The following is a 27,324-nucleotide window of genomic DNA, read 5'->3' on the forward strand; positions in this document are numbered from 1 at the left end:
AAGCCACAGAATGCGGAACCTCCCCCACAAATGAGCAATGTTAAATCTATTATGGTGGCACCTTCATGGGTTGCGCCAGGAATCCCGTGGGCTGAGTCAAGTCATTGGTGGGGAGGAAGCCAGGAACATTGCGTGCAAATTCCTCATAAACAGCCAGCTGTTTGGGGTCCACACCTCCGACCTGAGGGAACATAAAACCTGGGCGTTAGTGGGTTCATTTACAGACATGCTACTGTATTGTGACAAGGGCAAAACTATTCAGCCACACAATCTGCAGGCAACATCCGTCTCTGTATACATCTTGGACACAGGAGCCCGGACCTTATATATCATGGACATGCGACAAACCTGAACGTATCAGACATTACCTTTAGTCGGATCTGCTCCGGCATCCGCTCCGCCTGGTAGGTCAGTACAACGGGATCACAATATCGTCGTCCCTCCTGCCTGGCATGCTTTCGTAATTCAAATTCCTGCATACATAAAAACATCAGTCTGAGTCAAAGAACACACAAAGCATCCATATTTTCCTCATGCAAAAAAGACTAGGTCAAACAGCCAAGAATACTTCTGTTGTCCCTAGTGCCCTACTCCTTGTAGGTAGAGCCAAAACTGTGTCCCCGATTAACAAAAGGCTTCTTTTTGGCAAGTGCCCCCTGAAGAAGGAGCTTCCTATGGCTGCACTCATGTGGGCTTACTCTGGAGCCGCCCTCTGTTGACAGACAAGACAAGTCTACCCCACCGCCACTCCATTGTGACAGGATTTGATTGGCAGCAGCGGGATCCAATGGCTCCTGCAGCTATCAATCGGCCCAGTGAGGAGAGACAGTCAGGAGAGCCTCAGTTCTCATGCACAGAGCTGGATTGGAAATGGGCTCAAGTATAAGGGGGGGGGGGGGGGGGGTTCTGTCACACAGGTTTATTTTAAAAGGTGTTGTAAAAGTTTTTAATGCATCAAGATAAAAAGCCTCCTGTGGGCAGCAGCCTCCCCTACCACTTACCCAAGATTCTTATTACCGATTGGCTGAGACAGCAGTGCCATTGGCTCCCGCTGCGCGCGAGAGACTGTCTGGACACAGGAAGCTGTGACTCGGGTGCCCCCAAAGCAAGCTGCTTGAAACCGTGTTATAATCCAGGACTGAAGCATCACATGCAGACAAATTACTGAAGAGGAGCAGCGAGAGTACATACCGTGGCCAACCTCTTGTCCATTTCTGGTCCAGCCTTCTCTACTGCTGTCTTCTGGATGAAGCAGCAAGCCAGCTCACAGTTATCCTGAGCCACCTGAGCAGCAGCCTGTTCCATCATCTCGCGCTGCTGGGGAGAGGCAGCCTGAAACAAAGAACAACATCAAACAACCAACCAAACGCTGGACTGGCATGTCATACCAAGCAAATTTATGGCATTCAGCATACCCGCATTGAGGTGGCAAAGCTGGTTTTCAGATTGGTAGCTATACTCATGAGCAGAGGTTCTCTGCAAGTTATCATGGCCATGCCAGCAGTCAGATTGCGCATCATGTGGTGAGCCGCCACCCGCATTCGAGACTCCTCTGAATCCAGTGCAAAGTCCTTCCGCACGATCTGCTCACAGGTGGTCATTGCAATCTTTATGGAACGGTCAACCACAGGATGTACAAGCTCCTGCACAGCCCGTTCAATGGCCTGCCGCACATATTGCTTGAGGTGGGGGTGGGTTTGGAAGAGAGGGATCTACAGAGGGGGGGAAAAAAAAAAAAGAAAAGATTAGAGTTACAAAACCAGAGGCAATTCCAGCAAGGGTTAATCATACAAGGCTAAAGATTGGTCACTTACTGTTGGATTGAGTGTGATGTGGGGTGCGATACCAGCAAGCGAATAGACATGGATATCATGGTAGCTGTACTGCGGCTGTGGAGGAACTGTTGCAGCACACGTGGTGCTGGGGGGTGGGACTGTCACCGTAGCTGAGGGGAAACAATTAACTGGAGGCAGTTCACACTGACTGTTCAAATGCTGGACACAAACAGGGTCAGAAAACCCCTGGACACCAAGCTTACCTGTGAAGACAGCGTCAGACTCCTGTTTCTCAACCGAAGCCCAGAGCTTGCCTGCTGTGCGGATGGCATACTCGTTGGCGCTGGGGATGCTAGGCAGCAGTTCCTCTGGCTGTTTCACATCTTTCTTTGGGGCAGAAAGCTGCTCATCCAGAGACTTTAGACGGTCCTTGTCTTTAAGGAGACTCCCGGGCTTCAAGTCATTGAGGTCAATGGCTAGATTTTTACACAAGACCTCAATCTCAAACTTCAGATTAAGCTACAGGATGAAAAAGGATTGTAAAAATCAGTGGAGCTCAGGAGGACAAGACAGACCAAAAATAATGCTGAATGCAGAACTGACCTTCAAATCATGCTCTTGGTGAAGCTCTGCCAAAACATTCATAATAGCCATTGTCCATGGATTTGGAGGTCGAAAAACCTGCACAGAAAAGATAAGTCATCAGTATCCAGCAAAAGGCCAATGTGATTAAGGTAATGTTGTATAGATGAACACATACCACACTTCGGATACTTGACTCCAAGACTTTAGCAACAAAAGGCACCACGTAGAGCATCTCCTGCTGTCCCTTCATATAGGCCTCCAACAGCAGCGACTTCACATCCAGGTCCTGGGAATTCAACACAATACAGGCTAAATGCAGCTGGCAAGATACAAATCTTGACAAAGCATTCCCTGGTGCCAACCCCAGCAGACAGGGCACCTCTGTGCCCACCTCACCAGACCGGGCACCCAATTGCCTGATGCTGTGAGCACTTACTGTGTGTAGGATGGGTTTGTTCTTGGCCAGGGTGACCATGCCTAGCCAGTGGCCCAGGTTCTTCAACAAAGACCGGTCAGAGAAATTAGCAGCAGCTTTGTCAGACGTCAACAACACCTGTTAGGGGGGAGGGCATCCATTAATACCCAAGACCATCCATTAATACCCAAGACAACAAGTGCATGATGCTAAATAAGCCTTTCGGGAGATCCTCACCTTAATGTTCCTGTACGTCTCTGCTAAAACCATCTTGTTGAATTCTGCATGCTTCAGAGCGTCCATGAAGTTGGAGTACAGACTGTGAAAGTTCAGCTCGATGCTCACCCTCTTCATCACCAGGTATTGAGACACCCAAGGCATAAACTCATCTTTTACAGTTTCCTTCAACTCTTCCACCTGTCGATTCACAAAATGCAGGTCGATTAAAAAAGCAGCATCTGAATGTAGTCACCGACTGCAATTAAGCTGAAAATTACAAAGACATGGAAACTTCCCCTAAAGCAGAGCTCCACCCAAGAGGGGAAGCTCTGGTTTTGAAAGGTACCCGCTCCCACAAGTTCAGCCCCCACCAGTCTTCTGGGACCGGTGATGTGTCCCAGAAGACTATGGGACCATTCACAAGGCACAACGAGACTCATGCATGCCGACAGCTGCACCCAAAGCCAAGTGATGACACCATTGGGTCCCTGAACAGGCAAGTTCTCGTATTTAAAGTCAGCCGTTACAGCATTTGTAGCCTAGAATTTCTCTTTAAGGGTCCAAACTTGACTGGCTCTGTCTATTGTGAACAGCTCAGAGGTAGTTACCCCCACACTATAGCTCACTGGTTCTACAGTACAGAATCACGTTCCTTCTTTTAGAATTAGAATTCTTGCTTAGACCATAAACAATTGTCAAGTTAATTCTATAATTCTACATGAACACGAGTGACAAATTTACAGAATGTGATCAGAAAGCATGCCAGACAGACCTTATCCATGGCAAAATACACAGAAGGCCTGTCATAACACGAGGGTCCCTGCCCCCTCACCGCATTAGAAGAGTCCCTCTATGGTCTTACCTTCTGTGTCATGTTGGACTGCGACAGGTTATTGAATATGAAGGCGATTTTCTCTTGCACATTCTCAGGTGGTTCCACAGTTCTCTCTGCCTGGTCAGTAGCCACTAGAAGTGTGTCTATGTTGGTAGTGTTGATGGATGGCTGAAGGAAGGACAATGTATGATATTGTAAGGGGCCCCAGGATGGAGAAGACAGACACCACAAGGATTATCTAACCCATAACAGAAGTCTTACCGGTACATCCTTCTTGAAACTGACGCCAGTGGGTCTGGTGATGGTAACAGTTTTGGCTGAGGTTGTGGCGGTAGATGTGGTAACTGTATTGGTGCTTACGGGGCCAGGAAGAGGAGCTTTGGCAGGGGCCTGGGCTTGTGCCTGAGCCTGGGCTTGTGAAAGTGCAATACTGCCTGGGGTGGTGATAGATCCCTGCATCTTGACCGGAGGGTCCCGAGACTGCTGACCATACTCTATGTACTGAAGGGAAAGGAAGCACAGGTTGGTCATGCAAAACAAGGAGAAAGAGAACAGAGTATTGGACAGTAGGAGAACTTACCTCCTGCAAATGATGAGGGAACTGAATAAAGTGACTGATGGAAGCCAAGTGCTGACAGTACTGAGGATAGTCCTTCAACCTGCAAATCATACATTTAGTGTTAGAGATAATCATCAAAACCAAACTCTTAAAGGCCAAGTTCACCTTTCTGAACATTAAACCTTAAATACAAGTGTAACATGTTCAGCATGCCGCCCCACCACCCCTTCCCCTGATCACCACCCACCCTCACAGGGAGGAGGAAGGAGATCCTCTCTCTCGCAACAAGCCGTCCCAATTTAAAAGACAGTGCAGCCAGGCAGGGCTCCACCCACACAACAGCCTCAGTTTCTGGTGAATCAATAGCCGCAATGGATGATGGCACTTGTAGTCCGATTGTATTTCTCAATTAACTGCAAGGATGCCGTTGAGAGCTCTCCTAGTTCATGGGTCTTCCTTCTCAAGTAACTGCCTGGCATTGCACCTAGAGAGTGGGAGGGGCAGCACAGAGCCAATCGCAATTCAGTTGTGCTTATCCCTCAAAGGAGATGATGCTGCTACACTTGATAGAGATAGAGCTATAGATTGCGAGAGATTATTTTATAGAGAAAATTATATATCTATAATCTCCATCTATATATTATACACACACACACATTCTATTTTTCATTCAATCTCTCGCTATCTATAGCAGTCTAAGGCTTGCCTCGGTAGTTGGGTGGGTAGGGGCAGTCCTGCTTGTACATTCAGCAGAAGGGTCATACAGTAGTTGGCCTGATGCAAGGCCCACGAGTTATATGGCCTGTGGTCTATAAAACAGGTTTGTCAATAGTATTTTTTGTTTAGGCTGCTTTCACACTGAAAGCTGCAGCCGTTCACGCTAAAGAGCAGCTTGTTTTAGCACTGTTTAAGCTGCGCTTTTCCACACACAAAAAAAAAAAAAAATATATGTGTTTTCGAATCGCTTTCAGGCACTTCTTATTCATTGCAATGGGAAGGGGCATTTTGGGAGCACTGTATACAGTGCTCCTAACCCATCCCAACGATGTTGCTTGTAGAACTTTTCCCAAACGCCCTGCAAGCACACTGCCTGGGTATAAAAGCACCCAATGTAGAGAATGGGAGGCATTTTTCAGGTGCCATTTCTAGCACAAGCACCTGAAAACTGCCTCAGTGGGAAAGGGGTCTTATAGTTGACCACTCTGTCACAGTTCAATACCCATTGGTGCATCTCCATGTATTAAAGCGGAGTTCCGGCCTTTTTTTTTTTATGTTTATTATAAGTCAGCAGCTACAAAGCATAGCTGCTGGCTTTTAACATACACTTACCTGCTCCACTGTCCAGCGACCCCTTACTACATCAGGGAAACAGAGCCTTTGATAGATTTAAAAAAAGTTAGTTCACCTTCACCCAAAAACTTCCAAGCAGACTGCCCATATCTAAACTGTGCAGCTTGACCTAGAAAGTTGAATAATGCCCTTGCATAGGATGCCATGTACATACCTCCCAAACATGGGGGGGTTGCTCTTAGCAATGTCGGGACGGGATGCCACCTCTGGGAGCTTTTCAGGCTTTGCAAGGAACATACATGGCCTATACCAAGGCATTATCCAACTTTGGTTGAAGTGTCAGTGTTTGTTTTGTATCTACAAGCACCACTTCCAGCATTCGTTTTGTATCTACAAGCACCACTTCCAGCATTCGTTTTTGGTGAAATTGAACTAAACGCTTAAGGCCAAGAAGGAGGCATGGCCACACAACCCACATATGCATGACTGGGCAAAAAGGGCACTTCTATTTTCTCAATGCGTTAATTTGCGGCTTAATTGCCCAATGGCTATACAATGCAGAATCCAGCAGGCTATGCAAATCAAAGTTTTTCAGCTTTCCATATAATCTGTCCAGCATGTCTATCTTCACACCATGCTGGAAACACCAAAGTTTCCCTGTACAGGAGACAGACATACCTGTTTTTGAACCTATCTAGTGCAGCGATGCCAAAGAAATACATTTTGGATCCATAAGGTTTGCGCAGTGCTTCCAGTACATAGCGCAGTGCCAGTCCTAAAGCCATGTATGTCACTAGTCCTTTTTCAATGATGCCACCAAACAAACAGGCGGTAATATGCAACTCCTTGTCTGGGTACTGAGGGAAGAAACGATACTCTTCAAACAAATTGCGCAGCATGCAGTTGAAGACTTCACGCTCCCGCTTTATGTTGGAGTCCTTAAACCTCTGCAGCATTTCCAATACCTGCAAGATAGCAAAGTGATGAGTGAGAACATAAAATCTAAAATGCGCAGTAGGCAGAGAGTCAATTGTACAAAACACACACACCTAAATTAAAGACATAAAAACGAGAGCACACCAAAAAAGAGGGAGAAACCCAAATTACTGAACCAGACCTCCATGAATTCAGCCACTTGTAAAATGTGATAGCCCAACAAAGTGCATGTCACCCGTGCGGACTTGTCTCTATAAATTTTCATCCAACAGTTTTATGGCACTCGGAAAGCACAGCCATCACTATACCCCCAGGGCTTGCACAGGAGAGAGACACGTCTCACAAACTGCAGAACTAAAAGTCCCGCCCCTCTGCTGCTCATTCACAGAAGACTTTGTATTTGTGAATAAGTTCACATAATACAAAGCACGCCATATGGGCAGGAGAGGGACGGGCACAGAAGCTGCATGCTACTCTGTAGCTGAAGGAGCCCAAGACCAGAAGTGATAGCTGCCCACCCAAAGCACCAGAAAACTCAGATGTAAATTAAAAATGATAAAGCCCACCAGGGAGCAAATACCTCCGCAGACTTAAAGTGTTACTAAACCCACCCGCTTGTTATAACCAATTGTTATATCAGCACTGTCCAGACAGAAGGTCAGGGGGTCATACAATGGATAACTGTGGGAGAAGGAAACTCCTACAAGCTTTAACCAGACTCCAATAGAAGTCACAAGACTGCTCTAACTTCTGATGAGGAAAAAAATAAAAAACCTCACCCGAAGAGACTCGAGTCTGGCAATGATCCGCCAACTGAGGAGAAAATTCCAATCGATGCCAGAAATCTGTTCCATTTGTCAGTATCCCTCTCTGTGGGAAGTCTGACTTTGACTATTTTTCTCAGATTTCCCCACACGCTCCTGAAGATTTGTCTGTTGACACTACAGTGTGATACAAGTCTTCATTGGATTGTTTTATGTGAACCCATTGTTGTATGGCATCGTACCTTGTTAACGGTTTTTAAATATTTGTACCATAAACGTTTTTATAAGGTTCGTTTCATGGTGCCACAAATTGAAGCCTGGGAAAGTCCCTTGCTACAACAAATCATTCCCTTGGGAGGTCTGGAACAGTGTTGTGCATAAGCGTCTGCTTTGAAAGAAGCCACAAGACCCCAAATACTTACAGAAAAATGGACGGACGTGATACGCAAAGAAATTAAGACATGGAGAGGCTTTTGAAATTTGTTCAGCAGAAGGAAAATCCTGGTCAAGGTGGTGTCCAGAATAAGTCCAGGGTACCCCAAGCAAGGAGATGAAAACACGGATTCCTCCAATGCAGTGTCTCAATTCCAGTGCTCAAGGGCGCACCAGCAGGTCATGTTTTAAAGCTTTCCATTATTTTGCACAGGTGATTTGATCAGTTTCATGCCTTAGTAATCACCACAGCTGTTTTATCTGTGGGAACTCTTGAAAACATTACCTGTTGGTGCGCCTTAAGGACTGAAATTGAAAAACACTGTTCCCATGTCTTGACTGATGAAGCTCTCCTGAGAAGTCTGATGCAGACTCTTTACAGGTCGTGCAGGTAGCCCACCATTGCTAACCTGCGTAGGCATAAGAGCCAAGATTTGAGCTGTCTTACTAAAAAGACAAGTGGTGCCGACACCAGACAAAGCAAGTCCTAACTCCTGAGATGCTAAGCAATAGCTTAACTCCTTACTGCAGATTTGGGGGTGCTTTTAGTTTTGTTACACTCAGGATGTAGGTGGCAACATCCATCATGAATATGGCTGTGTCCTTTAGTGAACAAAAATAGGATTTTTGTACTCACCGTAAAATCCATTTCTCTGAGTTCATGGACGGACACAGCAGCCTTTGACCTTAGGGTTATATCCGCTTCCTTCTAGGAGAGTTAGGCAGAAACAAAGCACTTTAAAGTGTAAAAAACACTTTCCTCAGTGCAGCTCCTCCCAGGGGGCGTGGTTCCCCGGGTATAACCCACACCCTGCTCTAGCAGCTCCATTTTCTTTTTGCCCAACGTCAGGATAGGACAGGCGCTCTGGAGTCCCTGTACTCAAGATTTTTTCGCTTTTTATTATTTTGTTCCTGCATTTTGAATCCTGCGATTCTTCTACCAACTGCCGACTGGGTGACAGGCTGGGTCTTGACTCTTGTAGTCCCCCCCATGTTTGGCCATTTGAGCGTGTGCCGGCCCTCTTGGTGAACTCCCACAGGAAAATTATGTATTAATTAGTTGATAATTATGAAATCATTCCCATACTTTTCACATGACACAAACTGCCATTTCCTCAAAACAAAGTGGCAGAAATTCAGAAGTTACGTTTTCAAATCTAGAACCAGAATGGTGCCCAACAGAGCCAAATTCTCACTGGAGGGGGAAGGAAGGTTAGACAGACATCAAATGAGAGCAAAACTTGGAAAGAGGTTGTACAAAAATGCAATACAGTTTAGTTAAATTAAGCACAGGACAATAAATCATTCCTTCCACAGTGCAGAAACATTTCTGTTTACGGCTGCATCCTCCGTCTTCCTTGTACACCAATTTGCCCAACTTCTGGGTAAGGGCATATTCATGATGTCATTACCAGTCTCTACTCGTCAAACCCTCATCCCTGCTAGTCAGTGTTTTTATATACTGAGCTGTGCATGAGTGTACATTTGCAGCACTGCTCTGTGCCATGATGGGACTCCTTGTGCACAGGAGTGAAGTCACAGGCCAGCCAACCACAAAGCTAAAATGTTTTTAAAATGTGGAAGGAAGAGCAAGAGAAGAGATAGGCACCTGTGCTCCATAGGAGCACGGACAACGCTGTGCTAGAGAGGACTGCTTGGCCACATCCAAGAGCTCCTGTGGCCCTAGTTAAACCAGAGTTCCACCAATATAAAATGTCAGCAGCTACAAAAAGTGTAGCTGCTGACTTTTATTAAATCGGACACTCACTGGTCCCAGCGATGCAGGCTTACGAAGCCACGCTCTTCTCTGCGGCACCATGACTGTGGGCACCCAGCTGTGGCTTCACAGCCTGGCACACGCGCACTGCATGCCGTAATTGGCCGTGCAATCTGGGACACGACCCAGATTGCCGGGAGGGGTGAAATTCCTTCTGGCGCCCTGGGAGGAAAAGTGAGCTGGAACCTTCTAGAGGGTTTCCGCTCCCCCCCCCACAAAAAAAAAAAATATATAACATGCCAAATGCGGCATGTCAGGGGGTCACCTTCCCTTAAATCAGAAGTTAAATTTTTGGGTGGAGAAAACCCCCCACACCCCTCAGGTACTCCACCAAGGGAATATATGCGGGTGTCCAAACAAGTGTTGGCACCTTCCCACCCAGCCAATTGTAAAAATGATGGCCGGGTGGGAGCGCTGTTCTGGGAATAGGTCATATATGACATGATCACCTCCTCAGAGTAGTACAGGGTTACTATGGTAACACTGTACCCGCTTTGGTCAATGCAATAATAAATAATGCAAAGTGTGACAACGTTGAAAGTTGGCCTGGGTACTGTGGTTAATATCACGCTTAACCCTTCAAAAGCACAAGGGTTTAAAGCAGAAAACTAAAGCCTCTATCCTTTACAACAAAAGGAAGCCCCCATCTTAAGTGGGTTACACAAGGAAATCGGGTGATTTTTTTTTTTTGCGACGTTTCACAGCAAATTGGAACCGATGAATGGAAATTCAAACAAATATTCTCACAAAAATGCTTGTACAATAACGGCTTTTTTGTTGTTTATGATCAATCCCTTTTCGGATTTTTCTTGTACAAAAATAGTTTGTTCCCGTACGAGAACATGTTTGGAGTTTGACCCTTCGGAAATTTTCGTATGAAAATTCGAAATCTGTTGAAAGTGGTGCACACACTATACGAAAATACTTTGGACGAAAATGTTCGCCTGATTTTCAGCCTACGTATGATCTGCAACTGCCATTGTGCTGCACGTCTGATCAGTTAAGTTACCAGGCCAGTAGATGTTTCACAGTTTGGTTGAGAGCAGAAACAGCTGCGACAGTTATACATGGCATGCCTTAAAGTGGAACTAAACCCATCTGCTCAGGAATGGCGGATCCAGTTGAGAATTGCAGTCTTTTCTACAGCAGGTGCATACAAGGTATAGGTCAGGGATATGTAATCAGCGGACCTCCAGCTGTTGCAAAACTACAAGTTCCATCATGCCTCTGCCACTGGGTGTCATGCAATGCCTCATGGGAATTGTAGTTCTGCAACAGCTGGAGGTCCGCTAATTGCATATCCTTGGTATAGGTGGTATTCTGCCTACAGGAGAAACATCTCACCAAGTCCACAATGATAAAAAACAAAACAAAAAAAAAAAAACTTAATAAAAAAAGAGGGATTTTCAGAATCAATATCAATAGCACTCTGTTCATACCTCATATTCAAGAGCAGTGAGCATCCTGGTTGGAACGGGGGTGGTGTTCTCCTGTAGGCAGATTAATATAGATGAACAGGGTCGTTATATTTTTTGCATTGCTCTATAGAAGACAAGATTCATGTTCTTGCTAACATATATATCCCACCACCATTTAAAAGCCGAGATCCTACACAGATTAAATAGAGTTTATGATAGATAAGACCAATATAACGGTCATTTTAGTGGGGGATTTCAATATGGTCATGGAAAGGTTCTCATCGGGGTCACCAATAGATTGTGTTATCCAACAGTTAGTTGTCGCAACTTTTGGGGGGGGGGTTGGGTTGATGGACATCTGGAGAGTGCGGAATCCGAACGGTCAGCAATGTTCTTGTTTCTCCAGAACAGAACACACTCCACACTCTGCAGAATTGATCGCCGTCCAGGTGAATGGAAAACAAGCCAGTTCTGGATGGAATTAATGGAAAAACCAGATGAGGCGTTGATGGCTTTTAAAGCCGTTTGTTGTGACAAACACTGTTCTGGCCTCAGCAGGGGCGATATGGGATGCTCTTAAAAGCATATCTCCGGGGCATACTAATCCAGCAAGTATCAAAGATAAAGAGACAGACCAAAGAAAAGGAAGAGGCTATTGAGAGATAAGGCAGAAAAATATTTGGAGGACCCGATAAGCTTAAGGAATGGTCAGCTAATCAAAAATGAATATCAAACTGTGCTAAAGAAAGCAGAGAATAAGTGGCTCTTTAAAAAACAGAGCCAATTTGGGGAAGTGTGGGGCGTATGTTGGCTCAGTTTATATATAAAAAAAAAAAAAACATTAAAAAAAAATAACACCCCCTCCTTCTCCATTATCCCTGCAATTAGAACAAAGGGCAGGGTTTCTTCATATACACATCACAGAAGGGTATTATGAACAAATTTTTACGTCCCAACCCTTTCAAGGAAGGATATGGGATGCCCCTATAACCCTGGAAGAACAGGCAGTAGCGGCCATGGCAAATCAAAAATCCCCTGGACCGGATGGTGTTCCAGTGTGGAAATCTATAAACAGTATGGGGGGGGGGGGGGGGGTATTGCTTCCGGAATAATAAGTACTAAATTGGGCAACCGTGAAAATAAAAAAAAATTGTGCCATTAAAAACACATCCCATATTACAGTAGTGGAGGCAAATTCCCTCTGTTAGGGGCCCAACACTGGAATTGATGGTTCAAGTATGGGAAACAGCCAAGACCTTAATGGGATACCATGGATTTATAAAAACCCCCCCCCCCCCCCCTTTTGGAAGAATTACATGAAGAACAGAGAACAGGTAAATTTGAAGAATGGGAAATTGCAGCACAATATTACATATATATATATATATATATATATATATATATATATATATATATATATATATATATATATATATATTATATAAAGAGTGGGCGTTAAAAGTATTCCTAGAGCTTAGGGAATACGATATCCCAAATTTGTCTTTAGAAATCTCTGTAGATTAAACATGCTTTGGGGACGCAGTTTAAAACACAAGTATTAGAATGGAGTAATGCACCTCTCCTCTAAAGTGATAGATGCAAACATTTCGAAGTGCTTAATCTCTGGGATATATTTGCAATTATGTAAAATGGCAGAGGGATAGAAGAGCTTCCAAGTAGGAAGAGGTGGGAGGAAGACATAGGAAGAAAACAGAGGAAGAATGGAGGTGAATACTGGAACTGGGCCCATTAGCGTCAATGTCCCCCTCTTAGGGTCACATCTATACTTGTTGTACAGTGTGCACTATACCCCCTCAGTTTGGTTTGGAGACACCCAAAATTGCACCAATACTGGGGAGAAGCTTTGGGCACCAAAAACCTCAGTCTTTGTGACATCCCCAGACCTAGGAGGCAAGGCTATGTGTGTTGGGTTATGCGGAAGGAAAAGGGTGCCCCTGGTAACACACAGATAGCAAGAAAATTAATTGCATGGAGATGGCAGTTGATGACACCCCCAACATGTGGAGAATGGATAAAAGTTATAAAGGAAACCAGAAGAATATATAAATAAAAAAACAGAAAGGGATTTTAATCTAAGGGAAGAGGTATATTTAAGATGTAAAGAAAAAAGGCAACAATAAATGGGTTAGATAAAGAGTGATGTATTAAGGAGAAATAATCAAGGGAATTTATGAGTGCGTAAGAAGTAGGGGGGTAACTGCAGAAAGACTTATGAATAAGTGAATAATGGTGTAAACAGGGACACTGATTAGGAAGGAGTTTGCTGGAAATGTTGGTAGGTGGGACAAATATAGCAATTGGAATGAGCACATTTATAAAGCAAAAGTTAGGTTAGTAATATATTCTTTTATAAAAAGGGTTGGGGGAGGGTTCAAAGGGTAAATGTTACTTAAGGTTTGCATGTAAATTAAAACGTTTTAATAAATAAAAAAAACAAACAGACACACCACCACCCCACACATATTCACAGAATGCCAATTGTCACACTTGCTTGTGCTTTCAAAACTGTAAAACCATCAAATGACAGGTGTCAAATTCCTTGGCTAAAAAGGATAGGGAGGGATTAGTTCCGCTTTAAGTGGAAAGAACAGCATCAGATGAGGGGAGGGGGGAGGTTCTAATGCAAGGAGACCCCAGGAGGTGTAGAATCACTACTCAGCAACGTACCTCATCCACCGACATTGTGGGGTGCGGGGGCTGGTTGTAGATACGCTGGAAGTAGCTGTTTGCTTCATCATCAATTTCTTTAGTAAAGTGCTGGTTTGCTTCTGGCCATACCTGAGACAGGTCCGCTGGTGGAAGACAGAAGAATTAGAGGAGGATCTGGGTTGCCGTTTATGGACAGATAAAGCTCAAAAATAAATAAAAAAAAATAAAATAAAAAATAAAAAAACTTACTCTGCTGGAATGTTGGCTGACTGAGCCCTGAAGTGCTGAGTTTCCTCTGTCCAAACGGGTCAGTATTCACAGCAGGAAGGCCCAGGCCTCCAGTGCTCATTCCAGTTAGACTGCCTGTTCCAAGTCCACCTGCATAGAAGCAGCAAAAATCAGAATGAAGCTTGGTGCCATCCACATACAACATAAATGCTGACAGTAAAGAGCGATTTAACATCCCCCATCCAAGTACCTGGCAGCTGCGAGGCGAGACCACTGAGGCCACTAAAAGCAGTAGATTGGTTTGGAGTCGTGAGAGGGGGAAATGCCTTGGCTGGTGACTGTGGCGTGCTGAAAGCCGAGCCCAGATTGGGAGGGAAAGCTGGAAGGGTCTGTGTGTGAGGAGCAGCAGAACCACCAATGTTGAGAGAGGCCATTGCAGCCAAAGGGTCGATCTAAAGAAATAAAAAAATAAAAAGTGACTATTTCCACTGAACAGAACTACTCTGCATGCATGCACACCCATATAGTGCAGGGCTACATTACCTGTACCGGAGAAATGGCGTCCAGACTGCTCGTACTGGGAGGACGACCTTTCGGCATAACTCCCGGAGGAGGCTGCCGTGCCTTGTTCACCACATTGCTGCAGTTGGCCACCATGGTAAGGATGGTTTCAGAAAGCTCCTGGGACACACTCCTGCAAGGAAGAGAGAAGTATAGGGAGAGAGAATTAAAAACATATACCATAAAACGAGAGTCCTTTATAGACAGGACCCACCATATTAAATGCTAGTGTCACGCATATAACAGACCACCCAGAAATTTATACATACGGACCCACCCCACAAGCACTGTGTCCGGCCCAACGTTCTTACCCAAACTACAACTCACACCAATGTACAGATACAGACCCACACACTGCATCCGAGACAAAATGTACACATACAAAGCATTCGAGACCAAATGAACACAAAGACCTACCCTGCACAAGCCTGAAGGCATGCTAGCATCGTGGCCAGAGTTTCAGGAGGAAGCTGTGCGCTTTTCGGTTGGTCTTTCTCGGGAGCCATGCCGCCTAGTATGGAAGGACAGCGCCGTTTGAGGAAAGTCATGCAGGCTTGGACAAAGGGCTCCTGAAAATGGAGAACATGAAATTCACAGCTCTGCAACACAAAATATAGAATTGTGACCTACTAGAGGGCAAATCACCACTCACCCCATGTTCCCGTATTTTATCCGTCAGCCATTTGTCCAGTTTGAGGTATTCCCGGCGTGAAGCAAGTGCAGCAAGATCAATAACAAAGGCAAATGGAGTACCGTTCAGCAGCATTGACAAGGCCTAGAGAAGCGGAGAGATCATTCAACTTACAAAGAATACTGTAGTAAATGGGGAGGAACCACACACCAAACAAAAACGTGTATGTGTGTGTATATATACACACACACATACATATATATATATATATATATATATATATATATATATATATATATATATATATATATATATATATATATATATATATATATATATATACATACACACACACACACACACACACACACACACACACACTTATTTTTTACACACACAGCACAATTTGTAGTTGCTTCTGACAATCTAGGGCTTAAAAAGGGGCTGTAAAGGTTATATAAATAAAATAAAAAAAAGTCCCCCTAAATAGCTTCCTTTACCTTAGTGCAGACCTTCCTCACTTACCTCATCCTTCCATTTTGCTTTTAGAAGGTCCTTATTTTTTCTGAGAAATCCTCACTTCCAGTTCTTCTGTTTGTAACTACACACAGTAATGCGAGGCTCTCCCAGGTGTGGAGCGAGCCTCTTGGGGAGGGGGGGGGGGGGGAAGCAGGAGTGTCAGGACACTACTTTGCAGATAGAGAAAGGAGCTGTGTGTTAGTGGGTTTCCCGACACTCTTGCTTGCCCCCTTCCCCTCAAGAGGCTTTCTCCACACCAGGGAGAAAGCCTCTCATTACTGTGTGGAGTTACAGACAGGAACAGGAAGTGAGGATTTCTCAGAAGAAATAAGGACATTTAAAAGCAAAAAGGAAGGATTAGGTAAGTGAAACGACTGCACTAAGGTTAAGGAAGCTATTTAGGGAAAACATTTTTTTACCTTTACAACCCCTTAAAAAAATAAAAATTTCCCACCCCACAGCAGCCACATTCATATTTACATTCTCCAAGTACAAGTAAGAAAATGTGAAACTAGTCAAGCAATTGAGATGCCAGGATCAGATCTTTGGAAATTTAGTGTGAGCCACAATACATCTCCTTACCTTCAAGTCCTGGGCCACATCAAGTATACGAGACAGGCGGGCCTGATCATACTGCTCACCTCGCATATACCACTCTGCCATGGCATGCATGATCAGCTGGCGGATGGAGGGAGACTGGCCCTGTGGCAGAAGTATGAAAAACAGTCAACTTTCAATCCCCCATAAAACAAAAAACATGCATTATGTTTACAAAAGGTGCACATACCTGGCCGTGCCATGCATAGTGCAAAATGATGGCGGAGTTTGGATGGTTACCCAGAAAGATCGGCATCAGAGTAGAGATGAGCTCGTGTCTTAGGGTATGCCAGGAAGTGTTGATCTGGAGCAGAGCCAGGACCAGCATGTCTGGACAGTGTTTGATGGGGTAGCTGAAGAGCTGTTTGACCTGTTCATATTGGCCCACCTCAGCCAGCCGAAGCAGGGACTCTATCAGATCCAAACTTTTCCTGAAAGGGACGAGGACGTGTCAGACAACACACACACAGACCAATCACAAACTTAATACATCACAAAATCTACAGTTACCATGTAGCTATCTCCCGATTGTCATCTTCTGGTGGAGCCTTTAGGATGTCAGTTGCAACAGCATGGCAAGGGTAGTCCGCAAAGCAAAAGACGTCCGGATTCATCAAGGAATGCTGGATGAAGGAAAGCTGAAAGACACAAAATTTCAATGAGCAAACACCAGAATTCTCTGTAGCTGTATGTGCCATCTTCAGCCTAGAAACCTAAAGCACACGTTTAGGGCAGGCATGCAATATCGATTTGTGGCACCCAGATCACCACTTGGCATACATGCAGTCCTCCAGTGGGCCCCTCCTGACAAACACAGCACTATTGGCATAGCTGTATCTGACAGCTCAGTAGACCAATTACAAGGCGAGTTCTGCCCTTCTGTACCTGTGGTCAACTCACTGCCAAGTTATTTTTAAGACCTGACACAATAGTAGCAATGCTACTCCCAGTACCAGCATAGGCCTGCCTGCAGCTGTCAAGGTCTTTACTTGAAATAGCCCTCCCACCTACCTCCTCTCCAGTGAGCCGCTAATTACAGTAAATATTAAATCAAAAGCAACAGTCTCTCCAATGGTGAAAGAAATAGGACAGATCCTCACCTGGCCCTCTGCATGTTTCCAAGGCCTATAAATGAGATCAACTGGAAATACATCCATGCCAAGCCCCCTCTGGATGCCATATACTACAGTCTGGAGCCCCTTGCTGTCACGTATCAGGTATCCTGGATGATCCAGCTCGTATGTCACTTCCTTGAAGTTCAGGTTGGGATTCTGCCGGAGAAAAAAAAAAAAAAAAAAAAAAAAAAAAAAAAAAACTTGTTACCTGGAGCAAAGAAAAATGCCAACACAGAACAGCAGAGGCCAAAATTCAAACACAACTGACCAGCTCTTTTACTACATCAATGAGAACCTCCACGTTCCAAGTGTGAGCCTGCACGCCATCGTTCTTGTCCTTGCCATCACTCCAGATGCCGCTGCCAGGGGCGGAGATCGACTGCAAGACATATGAATACTTAATACGACTGCTGGCAACATGCTTACCATCTCCATTGCTGCAGAGTATTTGACAGACCTGTAAGGAGATTCCATCTGTGAGCCCAGAATGCGTCCGTGCCATCATCCCCAGGACCCGAGCGACCTGCACCGCAGTCACTTCCCGGACACCAAACTGGACAATGATATTGCGGCATTCTTCCACACTGAGGTAGAAATGAAATCCAAGGATAAATTAATCATGGGAAGCATTTGCATGGCCCTTGGGGCACTATTCCTCCTACTAAACGAAGCACTATTCTTCTGCCGACACCATTCCTCCCCCCCCAATGATGTACTGTTTACTCCGACCCGTCACCAGGACAATTTTTACTGCCAATGGCCACAGTACAGTAAACTAGCACTTTGTTTAGAAAGTTGAGACCCCTACTCAAAAAAAACAAACACACACACACACACACACACACACCCCATTGTAAACCACCATGGTTAACAAGTTCAGTGTGAAATCCTTTTACAGAGGGAAGTATTACTGATGGCGCCAGCAAAGGACAAAAAAAAATAAAAATCCTACCAGAACCCATTTGATCATACCCCCTTTAGCACCTCATATGTAAGCTATATGGATTTGAGCACAGACATCTGTCCATTTATATTTGCATGTCAATGACCAGATTCTATAGCTCCCCCTACAACCGTGTCTGTCTGCTGGGGGGAAAAAAAATAATTTAAAGCGAGTTGCGAGGGCAAAAAATCGATTCACACCAAATCGATTTCCCCCCCCCCCCCACATTACCGGCGCTCCGCGGACTAGGACGAAGCTGCGGCCTCGCCTAAAATCCTGCCCACAGTGATCCTGGGAAAAGGGCACGAGGCCGGACGCCGCCCACAGACTTTTCCCAGGATCGCGGCTGACTAGGCCGAAGCCTCGCCCTAAAAACTTAGGACTGGCACAGTGTCACAGTGATCCTGGGAAAAGGCCACGAGGCCGGACGCCGCCCACAGACTTTTCCCAGGATCGCGGCTGACTAGGCCGAAGCCTCGCCCTAAAAACTTAGGACTGGCACAGTGTCCATCAGGAAAGGAAAATAAAACACCAAACCAAAAAACAAACAAACACAAAAACAAACAAAAAACACAAATAAAAATATATATTCTAATCCAATTACTAACGCTAGCTGCGCAAGGATTAAAAAAGTCAATGTTGACTGGGAGAGTGAAATTCAATTTTAGGTATGCGGTAAGCAAGTATTTGGCATTTTGCACTGTAGAGTAGGGACTAGACATTTTCAAGTTAGCCAACTTGACCATGTACTGCAACATATGCAAACAAAGAGTCCCTGCTTTTATGCAACCGTTTGCTAGAATTAGGCAAGGGTGTATAGCAGTGTAAATCAGAATCTCTAATGCAAACTAACCTGGAACAGAAGCTGTAACCCACTTCCTGCATGAAGTCTGCCAAGGAGCTGTCCATCATGGTCTTGGTTATCCCGCCAGAATCAGACAAAATCCGGTCCATTAGGATGTCCCGTTTTTCAGGGTAGAGGAGTGGTGCAAGCACCACCGGACAGCGCTCCTGGGGAAAATCTGACAGGGGGAGAGTGGTATTGTGGTAAACAATTCAGCAACGGATGGATATTTGTGCAAACGCTTCTACAGAGCAGAGGACAAGGATTGGTGGAGGATGAGGGGGAAAGAGGCACTAACAGGTGGGAACCTCATAAAATAAAATAGTAGATAAAAAGTCAAGTAGAAAATGTATATACAGAGGGGGGAAAAAAAAAAAAAAAAAAGTCTACACATTTTATATTCAGTTAAAAAATCATTTCAGAACCTTATCCACCTTTAATGTGACCTATAAACTGTACAACCAAGTTAAATAAACTGAAATCTTTTAGGTGGAGGGAAGCAAGAATGGAAACTTGGTTGCATAAGTGTGCACACCCTTACACTAACAATTTGTTGAAGCCCCTTTTGATTTTATTACAGCACTCAAACTTTTTGGGTACGAGTCTGCCCGACGAGTTCTCTACTGCACTCACCTCTGCGCAGGGTTTTAAGAAATGCCACAATCTGCTCCTGTCCCACCCCGAATGCTCCTTTCTGGCCAAAAAGGAGATTGGAGAGGAGGAGGTGCAAGACCTCTATGGCAATGTCCTGGAATCCACCTTCTTGGCTGCCACTAACGTCCACGTCAACGTAGGAACGCAAGAGATCAGGGAGCTTCTGCTTCACAAACTGTGCAGCTGTAGGAACAAGGCAAAAAAGTTTAACTGAAGAAATCCACCCAAAGTAAGAATTCCCAACCTACTATATGGGACGAGAATGACAATGCTTACCAAAGGCCCGCAGGTCGCTGTTGCAGGAGTTCAGAAGGGCCAAGCCAAAGATCACCTAAAATGAGGAAATGTAACCACATTAGGCTCTACCTGGGGTGTATGTGAATAAAATAGCTACCTGGTAAACCCAGGCATAGCCCAAAAAAAAAAAAAAACTATTCTGTACCAAAAACAGAAGAAAAAAAAAGTAGAAGTGTCCAAAACACTCCGGAAAGCAATGCAAAATTTAGTATTACCAATTTTTGGAGTGTTTTTAATACCGGTTCTACTTTTAGCATACAATTTGATTATTTTCTTTTAGATTTGTAGGGCAATTTAAGCATTGCAGCTGTTCTTTATTACTTTTGCAATATTATTAATATACACACACTCGACTATTGAATGTCACCTATGTCAGACTCTTCTCCACCCAAAACCATCACATGTGCCCAGTTCCTTTCTCCATTGGGAATCTCAAATGCCCCAGGCCCCCCTAGGTGTACAGCCCTTAACGAGAACCTGTCCACTGAATACAGAACACCAAAACTTTTGGACCACTTACCTCCTGAACTTTGCTGAGCTTCAGAACTTTACTCAACTGGGCAAAAAGGTGGGGAGATGGCTTCAGGCTCTACAACAGAAGAAACCATAAATGAGAAGAGGCTCATGAAGAATGTTATAGAACTAAAAAACAGCAAGTGTCCACACTGACCTTCTGATAGTGCAATGGATTGTCAATGGCGTACGAGAGGGTGGAGATGAAGTTAGGCTTGGTGATCAGAGACGCACACTCCTGAATCAGAAATTGCGTCTGTAAGAGAGAGAGTAGCAAGTGAAAACAAGGTCAGCGCAAATGTCATCTCAGAACTAAAACACTCCACTGTCGCAAATGAGTAGGCAGGCTTTTTTTTTGTGGGGAAGGGGAGTAATAAGTTTAGGTCCACAGTAAGGCTGAGTGTCTTAGAACCAGGCACGATCATATTGCAACGCACACCGACAATCAGCCAACACTGCACAGACCATGGAGCCCTGGTGTGATGTGCACGGAAAGGCTACAGGCAAATCCACTAGACAACATAGCATTTATACATATTGTTCAGTATATACAGTGCCTTCCAGAAAGCATTCCCAGCACTTACTACAATTTTGTTACATTACAGCCTTATTCAAAAATTGATTAAATTCACCCCCCCCCCCCACACACACACACACACACACACACACACACACACACAAATTTCACAAACAATACCCCACAATGACAACTTGAAATCTGCGCAAATAAAAAATATGTATGCACAGCCTTTGCGCAATACCTTGTTGAAGCACCTTTGTGCCTAGCTTGTAGCATCATACTCAAAAAGAACTGGAGGCTGCAATTGGTGCCACTTTTGGGCAGTTTCTCCCATTTGTGGGACCTCACAAGCTCCATCATGTCGGATGGGGGGGAGCGTCGCTGCACAGCCGCTTTCAGATCAAGAGATCTTTCAAAATCGGGTTTAAATCTGGGTCACTCAAGGACATTCACAGATTTGCTATGTAGCCACTCGTGCTTGGGGTCATTAGGTTGGAAGATGAACCTTCACCCCAGGCCGAGGTCCAAAGCATTCTGGAGCAGGTAGTCATCAAGGAGGTCTCTGTACATTGCTGTATTCATCTTTCCACTCGATCCCGACTATCTCCCAGTTCCTGCTGCGTAAAAACATCCCCAACAGCATGATGCTGCCACCACTACGCTTTACTGTAGGGAAGGTAGGTGATGAGCGGTCCCCGAATTCCTCATGACGTAACGCTTGCCATTCAGGCCAAAGAGTTCAATCTTCGTTTCATCAGACCAGAGAATTTTGTTTCTCATGGTCCGAGTGCTTGGGCAAACACCAGGTGGACTGTCATGTGCCTTTTACTAAAGGAGAGGCTTCAGTCTGGCCACTCTACCATACAGGCCTGATTGTGGATAGTTCTTCTGGAAGGTTCCATCTCTGCAGCACTCCACCAGAGAAAAGCCAGAGCTCTGCCAGCGACCATCGGGTTCTTGGTCATCTTCCTGACTAAGGCCCTTCTCCGCCAAATTGCTCAGTTTGGCCGGGCAGCCCGCTCTAGGAAGAGTCCTGGTAGTTTCAAAATTCCATTTACAGATGATGGAGGCCACTGTGCTCATTGGGACCTTCAATGCTGCAGAAATGTTTCTGTACCCTTCCCCAGATCTGTGCCTCCATACAATCCTGGCCAGGAGGTCTCCAAACAATTCCTTGGACTTCATGGCTTGTGCTCCGACATGTCCCACAGTTAACAGCACCTTATATAGACAGGTGTGTGTGCGCGCGCCTTTCCAAATCATGTCCAATCAACTGAATTTACCACAGGTGGACTCCAATCAAGGTGCAGAAACAAAACATTTGCAAGGATTTCAAAACAAACTTCTTTCACGTTGTCATTATGGGGTAGTGTTTGTAAAATTTTTAGGAAAATAATGAATTTAATCTATTTTGGAATAAGGCTGCAACATAAAATGTGGAAAAAGGTGAAGCGATGTGAATATTTTCCAGACACGTGCGTACACCCCTCATATTTTTGTAATTTTATTCTCGCTTTTCATGTGACAACACTGAAGAAATGACACTTTGCTACAATGTAAAGTAGTGAGTGTACAGCTTGTATAACAGTGTAAATGTGTTGTCCCCTCAAAACAACTCACACAGCCATTAATGTCTAAACCAATTAATGAGTACACCCCTAAGTGAAAATTTCACTATTATGTGTGGCCACCATTATTTTCCAGCACTGCCTTAACCCTCTTGGGCATGGAGTTCACCAGAGCTTCACAGGTTCCCACTGGAGTCCTCTTCCACTCCTCCATGACATCACAGAGCTGGTGGATGTTGGAGATCTTGCGCTCCTCCACCTTCCGTTTGACGGTGCCCCACAGCTAATAAATAGGGTTTAGGTCTGGAAACATGCTTGGATAGTGAGCTTTACCCTCAGCTTCTTTAGCAAGGTGGTGGTCGTCTTGGAGGCATGTATGGGGTCGTCATGTTGGAATACTGCCCTGCGGCTCATTCACCAAAGGGATGGGGTGCTCATGCTCTGCTTCAGTATGTCACAGTACATGTTGGCATTCATGGACCCCTTATTAAACTGTAGCTCCCCAGTGCCGGCAGCACTCATGCAGCCCCAGACCATGACACTCCCACCACCATTCTTGACTGTAGTCAAGACACTTGTCTTTGTACTCCTCACCTGGTTGCCGCCATACACTTGACACCATCTGAACCAAATACGGTCATCTTGGTGTCATTAGACCAAAGGACATGGTTCCAGTAATCCATGTCCTTAGTCTGCTTGTCTTCAAACTGTTTGCAGACTTTCTTGTGCATCATCTTTACAAGAGGTTTCCTTCTGGGATGACAGTCATGCAGACCAATTTGATGCAGTGTGCTGTGTATGGTCTGAGCACTGACAGGCTGACCCTTCAACCTCTGCAGCAATACTGGCAGCACAATGCTGGAGAGGCCTGTCTTCGTAAACCACTGTATGGTCTTGGCCACTGTGCTGCAGCTCAGTTTCAGGGTCTTGGCAATTTTCTTATAGCCTATGCCATCTTTATGTAGAGCAACAATGCTTTTTTTCAGATCTTCAGAGTTCTTTGCCATGAGGAGCCATGTTGAACTGCCAGTGACCAGTATGAGAGCGCAAAAGCAGGTCCCCAATTTAGACATTTTCACTTAGGGGTGTACTCACTTTTGTTGCCAGTGGTTTAGACATTAATGGCTGTGTGTTGAGTTATTTTGAGGGGACAGCAAATTTACACTGTTATACAAGCTGTACACTCACTACTTTACATTGTAGCAAAGTAATTTCTTCAGTGTTGTCACATGAAAAGATAAATAAAATAATTACACAAATGTGAGGGGTGTACTCAAAAGCCAGGATGTTGGATCACGAACAGTACTTATTGAAACACCTTAACTTCCGATTTGGAGAATGCTCAAAAATCCGAGGGTACTGAAGCAATGCAGTCCTGTGTACAAATGTAAATGTACAGACATCTTCACTTCTCAAAAACTGTCTTACTCCGAATATTAACTGCAGACGATTAACATCCTACGAATCTCACACCAAAATGGACAATATACACTTGAAGAGCTCTTACCTGATGAAAATCTTTACCGCTGCTTTTACCATCGCCACTGAAATCCACATGTGAAAATAGGCAGCGTAACAAGTGTCTGTCTGCCTCCGGACCGTGCCGATTCACAATCTATACAGAAAAAAAAGAAAATGTTAGTTATTAAAAGTCTCACTAGACTAACTTTAGTCCTATATATATATATATATTACACACACTTTGGATTACAAGCATTCTCCTGGAACAAATTATGCTCGTAATACAAGGTTCGACTGTAATTAGCATAAGTATAAAAGGTCAATGAGTTTCTGGACTCCTGACAGACCCTTGCATCTTTCATCCAGTGCTGAACTGACGTTTCTGGAATCTGAGTCAAGGGGAAAGCAAAAGAATTGTCAAAGGATCTGTGGGAAAAGGTAGTTGAACTGTATAAAACAGGAAAGGGATATAAAGATATCCAAGGAATGGAGAATACCAATAAGCAGTGTTCAAACTCCAAGTGGAAAATGAGGGGGTTCTTTTGAAACCAAACCAAGGTCAGGTAGACCAATTCAAATTCCAGCCACAACTGACAGGAAAATGTTTGGGATGCAAAGAAAAACCCACAAATAACTTTAGGTGAAATATAGGACTGATAATGTGGTTTGGCTGTTTTAAGATGCAAAATAAAAAGGCACTTTAGGGCTGGATTCACACCTATGCGGTTTTTAGTGCTTTTTGCAGTTTTGCAGATACAGCCCATTTAACATGGTGTCCTATGGAACACGTTCTGTAGTGCAAATCTGCTAAATGCACTAAAACTGCATAGGTGTGAATCCAGCCCAAGAAAGATGGGCTGCATGGTCGAGTCACCAGAAGAAAGCCATTACTATGCATACAAAGAGCCTCATCCACAAATGACACAAAAGACTTCAAGCTGTTATTGATGTTAAAGGGGGGGGGCAATACACAGAATAATTGGGGTACGCAAACTTTTGATCAGGGGCATTTGGGTAGTTTGTTGCCATTATGATTTTAAAAAAACAGTTGATTGATAATAAAATGGCTTCAGCCAAACACCAACCATGAGTGAAAGAAGTTGGTTATTCATATTCTCTGAAAAAATGGCCAAGAAATCATAATTTCTGCCACTGTACATTACAAAATGAAAACCACAATTGTTTTGCTTGGAATAAAGATCACGATTCTTGTGGAACATCTTTACACGATACAAAAACCCTGAGCTAAATTGACTTTTGTTTTAATTCATTGAAGTGCATTTTTAACCTAAAAATTGGGGTTGAAAGACTGACAAATACCATAAAGACAAAATATTGCAGTGGCCACCATTTTATTCTCTGGGGTCTCTGTTAAAAATACATAAAATGTTTGGGGGTTCCAAGTACAGTACATTTCTAGCAAAAAAAAAAATCCTGATTTTTATCTTTGTAAGAAAAAAAAGTCAGAAAAAGGTTTAGTCTTTTAAGTGTTTAAACTTCCCTCATCTACAGGCTGAAGTTCATCCCTTTGATCCAAGAATGAAAAGTTACAATGTTTAGAGTTATCTACCAGTGTGGATAATGTGAAAACTTGGCAGGCTGCTGTTTTTTTGTTACTTGCTCTATGTAAACAAGGCAGATCGCTGTTCTGCCAGAGAAAATTTAGATATTGCATTTCTGCTAACCAGAAACAATGATCTCCATTTTCCCACAGTCAAAGCACTCCCTAGGGACACATAACCTTTTGATAGCCACTGATGTTAACCCCTTCCCTGCCAGTGTCATCAGTACAGTAACGATATCCCATAGTTTACAGACACCAACAGTGATAATTTTGCCATATTGGCCTAAAAATTGATGTAGAATTTTTTCCCCCTATTGGCCATGTTTTATAACAGAAAGTAAAAAGGCTTTTTTTTTTTTTTTTTTAATGGTCAGTCTTTTTGTTTAAAGCGCAAAAAAAAACGGCAGGGGTGATTAAAAAAAAAAAAAAAACCCCACACTAAACCCTTAGGGCCAGTTAACACCAGATGCAATTCCGTTTTTTTTCCTGCACCAATACAGTCAGTTCCGATCAGTTTCTGCACCGGAAACTGACTGCATGGTGTAAACTAGAGCAGTGTTTCCCAACTCCAGTCCTCAAGGCACACCAACAGGTCATGTTTTCAGGCTTTCCATCATTTTGCACAAGTGATTTGACCAGTTTCACTGCCTTAGTAATTACCATAGCCGTTTCATCTGAGGGAAATCCTGAAAACATGACCTGTTGGTGTGCCTTGAGGACTGGAGTTGGGAAACACTGAACTAGAGCAGGGGTCTCCAAACGTTCTATACAAAGGGCCAGACTACTGTCCTTCAGACTTTAGGGGGGGCCAGATTGTGGCCATCGGGAGTAGAAAAGTCCCAGCATCAATCTCCTGTCTTTGGTGTCATTGAGAGGAATTGTGCCCCATCATTGGTGTCATTGGGCCCCATTGTTAATGTCATTGGGAGGAATAGCTTCCCTATGTTTGTGTCATTAGAAGGGATTGTGCCCTATCTTTGGTGTCATTGGGAGTAATTGTACCCCATTGTTGGTGTCATTGGGAGGAAAGGTCCCCCATCATTGGTCTCATTGGGCCCCCTTGTTGGTGTCATTGGAGGGAACTTTGCCTCTGTTTGTGTCAGTGAAAAAAATTGTGCCCCAGGGGCTGGATGAAAGCAAGCAAAGGGCCACATCCGGCCCCCAGGCCGCAGTTGAGACCACTGAACTAGAGCCATTGTAATACATGGAAAACACTGTGCATGCATTTTTAGTGCAGGGAAAAAAAAATGCGCACTGAAGAATATCAAGGAGGCACAGTCAGCTAAAGAGGGGCTGATGTGGAAGGAGCACGACTTCCGATCAGACCTTGCCCTGTGACTTCAATGAACAGGATCCGACAATCTGGTATGGATTCTTGAGGGGGAACCCCCACACCCAGAATAAAAAAATAAACATAAAAACACGGCATGGTGCCCAGGGTTGTCGAGAAGAGGCCCTTGTCCCCATCAACATAGGGACAAGGTGCTTTTCTTGGATAAAAGGTCTGGAATGGATTTGGCATGGGGTTCCTCCTAAAGAGCCTCAGAGCACAAGTCGCTTGCCACAAGTCATATCAGTTAAGACAACTATCTGACTTGGATGCGACTTCCATTCAAATCAATGGGCCGAAATCG

The 27,324-nt window shown here is 44.4% G+C and overlaps 1 protein-coding gene across 8 annotated transcripts in view; it reads right to left on the minus strand.

Moving 5' to 3' along the window:
- Nucleotides 1–27,324, minus strand: part of CNOT1 (CCR4-NOT transcription complex subunit 1) — a 66,619-nt gene that overhangs the window by 32,219 nt on the left and 7,076 nt on the right. For 3 of the 8 annotated variants that reach the window (XM_040329285.1, XM_040329283.1, XM_040329291.1), the window contains exons 3-35: nucleotides 24,173–24,280; nucleotides 20,735–20,833; nucleotides 20,585–20,653; nucleotides 20,044–20,098; nucleotides 19,747–19,950; nucleotides 19,123–19,291; nucleotides 17,784–17,910; nucleotides 17,595–17,705; nucleotides 17,312–17,482; nucleotides 16,722–16,849; nucleotides 16,402–16,642; nucleotides 16,197–16,316; nucleotides 15,117–15,239; nucleotides 14,882–15,033; nucleotides 14,447–14,597; nucleotides 14,154–14,355; nucleotides 13,925–14,053; nucleotides 13,694–13,818; nucleotides 11,027–11,077; nucleotides 6,357–6,643; nucleotides 4,410–4,488; nucleotides 4,091–4,330; nucleotides 3,857–3,997; nucleotides 3,013–3,192; nucleotides 2,797–2,913; nucleotides 2,536–2,646; nucleotides 2,379–2,456; nucleotides 2,039–2,294; nucleotides 1,815–1,963; nucleotides 1,416–1,712; nucleotides 1,192–1,332; nucleotides 369–473; nucleotides 62–181 (exon numbers count right to left, since the gene is read on the minus strand). In XM_040329285.1, coding sequence (XP_040185219.1) covers nucleotides 62–181; nucleotides 369–473; nucleotides 1,192–1,332; nucleotides 1,416–1,712; nucleotides 1,815–1,963; nucleotides 2,039–2,294; nucleotides 2,379–2,456; nucleotides 2,536–2,646; nucleotides 2,797–2,913; nucleotides 3,013–3,192; nucleotides 3,857–3,997; nucleotides 4,091–4,330; nucleotides 4,410–4,488; nucleotides 6,357–6,643; nucleotides 11,027–11,077; nucleotides 13,694–13,818; nucleotides 13,925–14,053; nucleotides 14,154–14,355; nucleotides 14,447–14,597; nucleotides 14,882–15,033; nucleotides 15,117–15,239; nucleotides 16,197–16,316; nucleotides 16,402–16,642; nucleotides 16,722–16,849; nucleotides 17,312–17,482; nucleotides 17,595–17,705; nucleotides 17,784–17,910; nucleotides 19,123–19,291; nucleotides 19,747–19,950; nucleotides 20,044–20,098; nucleotides 20,585–20,653; nucleotides 20,735–20,833; nucleotides 24,173–24,280 — 4,836 coding nt within the window. The remainder of the gene's footprint in view (nucleotides 1–61; nucleotides 182–368; nucleotides 474–1,191; nucleotides 1,333–1,415; nucleotides 1,713–1,814; nucleotides 1,964–2,038; nucleotides 2,295–2,378; nucleotides 2,457–2,535; nucleotides 2,647–2,796; nucleotides 2,914–3,012; nucleotides 3,193–3,856; nucleotides 3,998–4,090; nucleotides 4,331–4,409; nucleotides 4,489–6,356; nucleotides 6,644–11,026; nucleotides 11,078–13,693; nucleotides 13,819–13,924; nucleotides 14,054–14,153; nucleotides 14,356–14,446; nucleotides 14,598–14,881; nucleotides 15,034–15,116; nucleotides 15,240–16,196; nucleotides 16,317–16,401; nucleotides 16,643–16,721; nucleotides 16,850–17,311; nucleotides 17,483–17,594; nucleotides 17,706–17,783; nucleotides 17,911–19,122; nucleotides 19,292–19,746; nucleotides 19,951–20,043; nucleotides 20,099–20,584; nucleotides 20,654–20,734; nucleotides 20,834–24,172; nucleotides 24,281–27,324) is intronic. The other 5 variants (XM_040329284.1, XM_040329288.1, XM_040329289.1 and 2 more) reach the window with 3 other exon arrangements.

Source organism: Rana temporaria, chromosome 11, assembly GCF_905171775.1.
Source record: "Rana temporaria chromosome 11, aRanTem1.1, whole genome shotgun sequence".
NCBI lineage: Eukaryota > Metazoa > Chordata > Amphibia > Anura > Ranidae > Rana > Rana temporaria.